General features: G+C 41.1%; 1 protein-coding gene across 1 annotated transcript; it reads right to left on the bottom strand.

The window, feature by feature from the left end:
- Nucleotides 1–3,146: 3,146 nt before the first annotated feature.
- Nucleotides 3,147–4,427, bottom strand: GCNT1 (glucosaminyl (N-acetyl) transferase 1, core 2). The gene has a single exon (XM_009994878.1). It carries the CDS (start codon nt 4,425–4,427, stop codon nt 3,147–3,149), a length of 1,281 nt encoding a protein of 426 aa, XP_009993180.1.
- Nucleotides 4,428–8,371: the final 3,944 nt, after the last annotated feature.

Raw genomic sequence — 8,371 nt, forward strand, 5'->3', positions numbered from 1 at the left:
CCTGTTTGCATGATCAACAGTAAGCAGTTCATTATGCTAATTTCTAAGTGCTGGGGCACACCTTAGGAGAAACTTCACAACAAACTACCTTTGTAAGAAACACATGCTGCCATCACAGCAACAGTAAAAGAAACAAAAAATTTGTCTGTTTTGCCATTTGCTAGTGCCTGTTACGAATTCCAGTGTCATCTCAGGAGTAAGATGAGACAACTGGCAGTAACTATGCTTAGCTAACCTGAATTGATATGGAAAGAAGTATTATCCCTTGCGCTGCCCAGTTCTCACATCACCATGCTTCTGTGCCATTTTGCAGTAGCTAAACTAAGCAGGAACATAAAGTGGAACAAAACTCATCCAGATGTCCTCCTTTCCCTTGTATGAAATGAAGCAAATAAATAAAAATCAGCTGCACCAGCTGGTGCACCAAAACAAGCATAGGGACATGAATGAATGAATGAATGTGTATATGGAGGAAGGGTAGGACTTGTATCAGATGCAGCTTCAATTGTGTATGGCACACTACAGTAAAAACACTTCAGGATTTTTTGGTGGTAGCTTTAGGACTTTAATTGTAGGAATACGAAGTATCATTTAGAAAAATAACTTTATTTTTGCATACTGAATGATAAAAGAATCTGGAATGCGGGTTGAGCTTGACAAAAAACAGAAACTAGCAGTTCCATGAGAGACATGTACACACAACTGCAATTCTTTCAAGTTTTTTATAAACTTGAGTCACTTTACATACAAAAGCAAGACCCCCGATACAGTAAGAAGTGTAAAATTACAAGTCTAACTCTCATCAGGCACATAACTGAAGTTTCCCTGAGAATATATAATTACAAACTAGCATATAAATTTTATGTCACATTATCAGGGGAGTTTAAGAGTACAAAAGAAAGATTTGGCTATGAAAATTTAAACACAAGTTCTTAATACTCCATACTGAAGATTAAATTCTCAGGAGGATTAAGAATTACATTTTACAGAACTACAGCAACCAGATTTAAGTTATAACAGGTGGCTTTGGTATATTCCTTTCTGAATAGTTTTCAAATTATAATTATTTTTTTTCCTGAGATGTTTCAGTACCAAGTATGAAGTCTGTGCAGACCAGCTCTTTTTTCCCCCCCCTTTTTCATCTTTCCCTTCCAGGTTTTGTTCCGAAAGTGGGGTCTGTCACCCAGCCTGCAAGAAGCCAATTCACACACAGAGTCAAGAGATTTGCTTCTAATATCCAGATCTGTGCAGAACAGGGAGCAGTGGGGTATTCCACAAGGCAAGCTCTGTTTTCTGAAACACAAATGCTACTTTTATACCAAAAAAATCTGAGAATTTTATCTCTAACACTATTCTATCACTGGCACACACGATTGGTCAACTCATTCCTTGCTTCCACTTCCAGTGACAATGCTCAGGAATCTCACTGCACCTGCTCAAAGAGCAGGGGGGCTTGTCATTAGTAGGGTCCCTCTAGCCTGGGGGTGTGAATTTTAATATGTTAACAGCTCATTAATATATTAATATGGTATTCTGGTTTGGTTTGTTAGGTTTTTTGGTAGCAGAGAAAGGGCCCCAGGGTGGATCAGGTAAGAAGCTGAGAAGCCCCCCCTGCTACAAAACCAACCAATGAGCCTTAGAGGGACAATAGATGCACCTCTGCGATAAACATACAAAAGAACTGAACTGAGACCTGAGCAGAGCAAGCAGCTGGAAAGGAGCTGAGCTGGAGGCACAGGAAGAAGGTGCCCAAGCAGAAGTTTCCCTGCAACCCATGGTGAGATGGCAGCTGTCCTCCTGCATTCATGGAGGAACATGGTGGAACATTCCCTGAAGATTCCAAGAGTGGTGAACTTGGATTCTTCTGCCAGTGGACCCACATTATGCATCTTCGGAAGATCCTGGTGCCAGGGGAGGTGGCTGTTCCCAAAGCAGCCCATAACTCTGTGGGAAGCCCAGGCTGGAGCAGCTCTGGACCTTATGGGAAGGACTCATGAAGGAGAGGTTCGTGGAGGACTCTCTCCCATGGGAGGGACCACAGAGGGAAGCAGGGGAAGACTATATAGAACCACCAGGCTGTGAACTGACTCTAAACCCCATCCCCTGTCCCCCGGTGCCGCTGGGGGGAAGGAGGGAGAGAAACCAAGAACAAAGTGATTTGGGCCTGGGAAGAAGGGAGGGGTGGGGTAACATATGCAAGCCCTGCTCTGTGTGTTGTCTGTGTCCTGTGTGTGTTTGATTTGTGTGAAATTAAATTATTATTTTTCCCCATGTTGAGTCTGTTTTGTCCAGGACCCTAACTGGTGAAGAATCCTCCTTGTCCTTTGTCTCGACCCACAAGCTTCTAGTTGGCCTCTGTCCTCTCCATCCCAGAGTGTGTGTGAGGGGGAGAGGGTGTGAGGGGCCACATGGCGTTACCACGACATAGGCTGATTTCGATTACTCTGTTTTTTTCCCTAGTGCTCAAGGCTGTAACCAAGATAAGCTGTGGGGAGTGCTCCTTTCCACCCCTTCCATCTGTCCTGCAGGCCTGTCTCAAGGCCAGGCTGGTGACTGCTTGGGGCATGTTTTTCTCTAATTGGGATCTGGTTTTGTACAATTCCCCCTGTTTCAACGTTATCTGTTTTTATTCTGTGTGTCCCTTATGTTCTCTGGGACTTTTTTTCCCAAATGTGATTTTTTTTTTCCTCCCAAACTTTACTTATTTCAATTAATAACTGACATCACAGCTAGCTTTACATTTGTGGGGAAAAAAAAATGAGGAATAACCATGAGCGACATGCATTTTCCAAGCCTTAAAAGAAACAGTCTAACCAAAGAAAAGAGTCTAACCAAAGGAAGTCCACTGATTACATCTTTTAAATAATAAATATTTCAAATAGCTTGCCCTCCAAAAATTTCTCTTCAATTTTGTACCCAAAGTTTCAAGCCTCAGTGTGCAATACAATGCATCCCCATTATCACTTGAGATATGTTTTCTCTTCCCCTTGTCCATGGACAAGACAGGGAAAGTGTCATCACCATAATACCAACATGGCAAGAACAATTATACCTATCATCAGCACCACCACCACTAGTGTTACATGTTAAAGTACATAGCTCTATACTATTTGTACCTATGTTCTCTAACAGGAACATGCAGTACTTCAGTTCTTTTGCAGATACAAAGCTTTGTGTCGCAAATACTCCTCCAAACATTTCACTGCAAAAGGGTCAACATCAGTGTCAAACTTATTAGCGAAGAAGTGGTGGTTTCGTAGCATCCAGTTCAGGTCCCCTACCCCAAAAACACAGACAGACCGAACGTGAACTCCACTGCATGGTGGGTAGGGTGCACCTTTGGACACATCACCTTCAAAGTACTGCCACTTGACAAATCTGGCCAGTGCATTCATGTCAGAAACGTCATACTTGTCACTAGAAGAAACTGCACCTGGAACTTCAGGGATTCTCTGAATTGTTGCCCACAGGTACTCATCTGGGCTGTAGGTATCTTTTGCCCACTCAATGAACTTGAGTATTTTGTTGTTTTCTAATACATATTCTACAAATCTTCTGCTAACTACAAAATAGGCACTACCAGAAAAAATTGGAGTACTGAGAGGTGGTAGTTGTTTGTCTATACCTGTGTTCTTTATTTTACCATCAATAATCTCGTGGTGTTTTTTCCATCTCACTTCTTTATAAGCAGGCATTTTTTCTGTTTCCAGGCTGTTTTCACCTTTAAGGGCTTTTAATTTTTCTACTATTTCCTGGTTGGTCTTTATAGGAAAGTCCATGCCACAGAGGTTTATTAGGTATTTCCAGTTGGAGCTTCTTCTGTAGAGATCTTTCATGCAATTAATGTCTGCCTGCACCCTGCTCCATGAAGCATACACAACACTCTCTAACTGGCTGGAAATAAAGACATTATCAAAACATGAGACTATTCCCTTCACAGCAGCAAAAAAAGATTCTGGAGACTTTTTGTCAACATGAATGCAGTAAAAATTCTGAGGGGCATAGATTGATCTTAGAAGTCTATCGAGCATCTCAATTTTGTGATAAACCACTATTGAGTAAGCAATTGGAAATTCTGCTTCTTCATTGCTGAGAGATTCCATAATATATTTCCTAGTCTTTGTGAAGGAGGCACAGTCTGCTGTCATGTTAATATAGTCATTTGTTGTTAGTCTGCGGCGTTTCTTAAATGACACTGACAATGTCTCAAGCTTTACCTTTTCAATTTCTTCTATGTCTCCCTCTATAATCTTGGTGCAGTTAACATTGCCAATAGGATCTTCTTTGGTCAGTTCTAGATGTCTCCGATTTAAGAAGTCTTGTTTCTGGTTGACTTTCAAAACAGAAATTGTTACTAAAATAAGAGTTAGACCCAAGAAAAGCCTGAAACGTGAGCTGTGGCAAACCCGTAATTTCCTCTGCAGCATTTCAAATAGCAGGTAGCTTTGCAGGGCTAAGAAAATTGCCCTCCACGCTACTCATATCAGCTTCAACAACTTCAGAAAAAACATTTTCTGTTTCTTGGGAATTTGGTGAGTTTGTCATGGAGATGGAAGCAAAAATCCTAAAAGAAAATGATGTGTGACTGTCATTCAAAGATTAAAAAGCTTCTTAAAAAATACTACTGATTAATAACTACATTATTATTATTTAGTGACAGCAAAAAGGTGAATAGTTCAGTAAAAAAATATTCCATTGAAAATGAGAAATTAATTGATAAAATTAGTTTATTTTTCTAGAAAAAGATTGGAAAAAGCAGATCATTTTTGTGAGACACTGTTTCTGTAATTCTAGGACTACAAATCCATGCTCAGTAAAAAAACAGAGCTGATTCAACTGCCTCTGACAAAATTAAAGCCAGTAAGGTACATCTGTTGCTGAGAAGCAAGTACTTGGTGTTAATTCACACTTCAGAGTTTGATAAAAATGTTTTCTACTCACTTCAGCAGTCACATAGGTTTCATTATAATTATAACTTACCACTCACTTCCTGAATGCTAGTCATGCTTTATCTTCTCACTGGGAAAGCAGTCCCTTGAAGCCCTTCAAGATTTTTATGTGAGAGATCAATATCTTCAATCTCCTGCACATGAGGTCAGAAATACCATCAGGGAAGAGCTGCTAAGAAGGGGAGAAAGAAATTAATATAGCATAGCTCCTCAGCTTTCAGAGTTGTAACAACAGCTGTGACTGAACTGCTGGAGTACCTTTTTAAGGTAAAAGGCAATACTTCTGGCCTCACTCTGCAGCTAATTTGTGTTTAAGTCAATGCAAAGGCACAAACCTAAAAGCACAAGTGTATTGTGTTACCACTGTTGAAACACACTTGCTTTTATGATTCAGCAATTGCATGCTGCAAGGCTGAGTTGCAACAAGATTTATAATACGCCAGTCTTATTTTCATGTTGATTTCAATGGCACTACATAATTTTAATTTCTTAGTCCTGTTTCCCCTTAAGCACCCTTTCTCTGTTTCAGTACTCCATGCAGTGATCACTGCACAGTTATTCAGAAAACTGTGGTCTAGAACTGGGTTACAGAGCTGGTGTCTTTTTTTTTTTTTTTTTTTTTTTTTAAGTACTACCTCATGCAAGTGTGTGCTGTGTCCCCTCCTGGGTTTTGCTGTTGGCAGTTCAGCATTAGCATCTTCTTTTTCCCCCCCTCTTTAAGCTACCCCAGCATCATTTTAGCTCTAATACTCAATCTGTGGCTTTTACCGTACCACCTGCAAATCCCAAAACAGGTACATGTACTCTGGCATCACAGCATTTTTTGGTAGTTACACTGCCACTGGGATGCACTACACACTGGTTCTACTGCTATGACCACAGCACTGCAAACCGACTGGGGGAATTGATCCTCATGTAATCAGGGCTGGGAAGGTGCACCAGCAGGCAGAGTCCACAAATACTTTGTGATTAACAGCATTACATAAACATCTTACTTACTATCAAGTGTACTTTGTTGTCAGAGTTACACCTGTAATTATTTTATACTGCATTTCTAATTTATCTTAGGGAGGTAGACGTTTGTTCCAAGTCTGGTTTAGGTGTACAGTTAAGTCAAAGTGGAAGAACTACAATTTTAACCCTTAAGGTAAGTAACCAGATCAATTAAGTGTGCAATTAGAGCTGAAAGCACTGAAAAGTACCTTTTCAGTATCAAGCCTCACACTTTGAATTCAATTTTTAAAAAAAATTAAGAAGGTAATTTCCACAACTGCCACTTTTAGTTAGCAATGTGGCTTCAAAGACAATGACATAATTTAGAGCGAGTTTCAACATGCTTTATACCTTACCACGCTCTCTTGCTTACTTAACATCCTGCTAGTTTTGACTAGTAGATCTGATCCAACAAAAATAATACAACTTAACAAAGGTAGGGTACTAGCTATGTGATAGTCTCCATAATCTCTATTGAGTATGTTTCCACAGGATGAAGATTCTTATAGCAGTTACCTCACCTTACTTTTTCTGCCTACCAACTTAGCAATGAAAACTTGTCTAGAACTTAAAATGTACTTCAAATGCACTTATATTTGTAAAGCTCTAGCTAGCACAAGCTGGAATCCTTCTCTCTTCGGGATGAGCATTAGCACTACTATTTTATTCTATTCTCAGTTTTTACAGTAGCACCAGCATTGTGAAGTAACACTTCAAGAAGGTTGCCAACCCCCTCTGTTCTTCACAATGTAGGGAGACAGCTTTAGCTGAAAGCTGTAACTGCAGTCTTCACCTTCAACAATTCCCAAAGAATAAAGCTTGCTAAGAAGTCTCTCCTGCTCCTGTTTTAGAATAAAACTTAGCTAGAAGATAAAAAATCTTTCAGAAAGGTCTTCTATATCCCAGCTGTGTGCAATTCCTCTATTGTTTTGAGCTCAGAATAATCAGACCCTGAATTTCCATTATACCAAAATGAGAGATCTGCAAACATTTACACATTAACATGGCTCTTATCTTTAGGTGGAGGTTTTTCCCCACAGTCAAATTTCTCTCACTGGCATGTTACTTCCTCTGAACAGTCTTAACAGTACGCTACTACTTGTTTATGCTTGCAGTAGGCTTCTAAAAAGTCCTAAATCTTGATCACATCCCATTATTTGCAAAAACTGACCTTTAAAGGTATGGAAGGATTTGACACCTTTCATCTAATAACATAACTGCTCTTTGGTTTACAAAGTTTTATGAGCCTGGAACACTCCTTTAACATAGCTTCAGGGTGCATTCAGTAAAGCTTTCAACACACTTTTCTCAAGCTCTGCACACCTTTAATGTGCGCATGAGAGAATGTGGTGTCACAGGCAGCACACTGCATTCTGGGAGAACTAGAGGGATGTCTGTGCAGCCACAAGATAGAGGACTTTACGCCTTGGTCTTGCTCTCAAATGAAACCCAGTTGCTGAAGTTATGTACTTGACCCACTTGCTAGCTTTACAGCATCCCTCTCAAGCCAGAGCCTGTGTTTCTGATGCAGTAGTCATTAAAAGGGGAAACTTAGAGCAGTTGCTGGTACTTAAAGGAGTTAGTGCAAAGGTTGAGTTAGCTGCCCGATTCCCTCTTTCTCGCCAAAATTAGAACACAAACCCAAGATAACTTCAGCACAAGCTGGCAGAGCAGTGCTACCCCAGCCCTGACAAAGGACCTGTGCCTCAGCCCAGGAACACAAGAATCCAGCCTTTGGCCACTGGCACAGCAGAGCGCTTCAGCTGCAATTTCACCCTGAGACCAGTGTGATACCATGATACACTACAGGTGGAAGAAGCAGCCCTGCTTCCACCCCTGCTGGCCACACCCCGAGGGGTATGACAGCAGATCCACCCAGCTGGCCTCTGGCAGATGCTACCACTGTGGCCTCAGCTGCCCAGGTCCAGGCTGGGGCAGGTGAATGGCCTGGCTGCCCAGCCCTACCCTGACACACGGTAAATTTTTTTATTGGAAAAAGCAGTTAGGGCTTGCTGGGACATGGTACAACATCCATCAGGGGCTGGAGACACAGGAGCAAAAAAAAATCTGGTATTTTTTGATTTTGGCATTTAGGTCTCGTCTCACATCAGTAGAAAAACTGTTAAGGCAAGATGTTAAAAACCAATTCAGTATCCAAAAGGAAGAACTGGAGCCTCCAAAATATACCACAGGCCACTGTCAGCACCTGAAGTTCAGAAGGGGGTAGGCAATGGGTAAGAAAGTACTTTGGGGTATCTCAGCAGCCTGTAAATCTTGTGGAAGACCAATAGAAAGGCAAGGAAGACCTTAGAGTTAGGCAGCATCATTGAGGCTCTCAGGAGGTCAAAACAAATTATAACAAGAGCAGGGAAGATCTTACATGTCTTGCAGGCTTAGCTGCAATGTTCTGGTGTCACAGCCCTCCCAGC

Source organism: Chaetura pelagica, unplaced genomic scaffold (assembly GCF_000747805.2).
Source record: "Chaetura pelagica isolate M959 unplaced genomic scaffold, ChaPel_1.0 scaffold330, whole genome shotgun sequence".
Taxonomy (NCBI): domain Eukaryota; kingdom Metazoa; phylum Chordata; class Aves; order Apodiformes; family Apodidae; genus Chaetura; species Chaetura pelagica.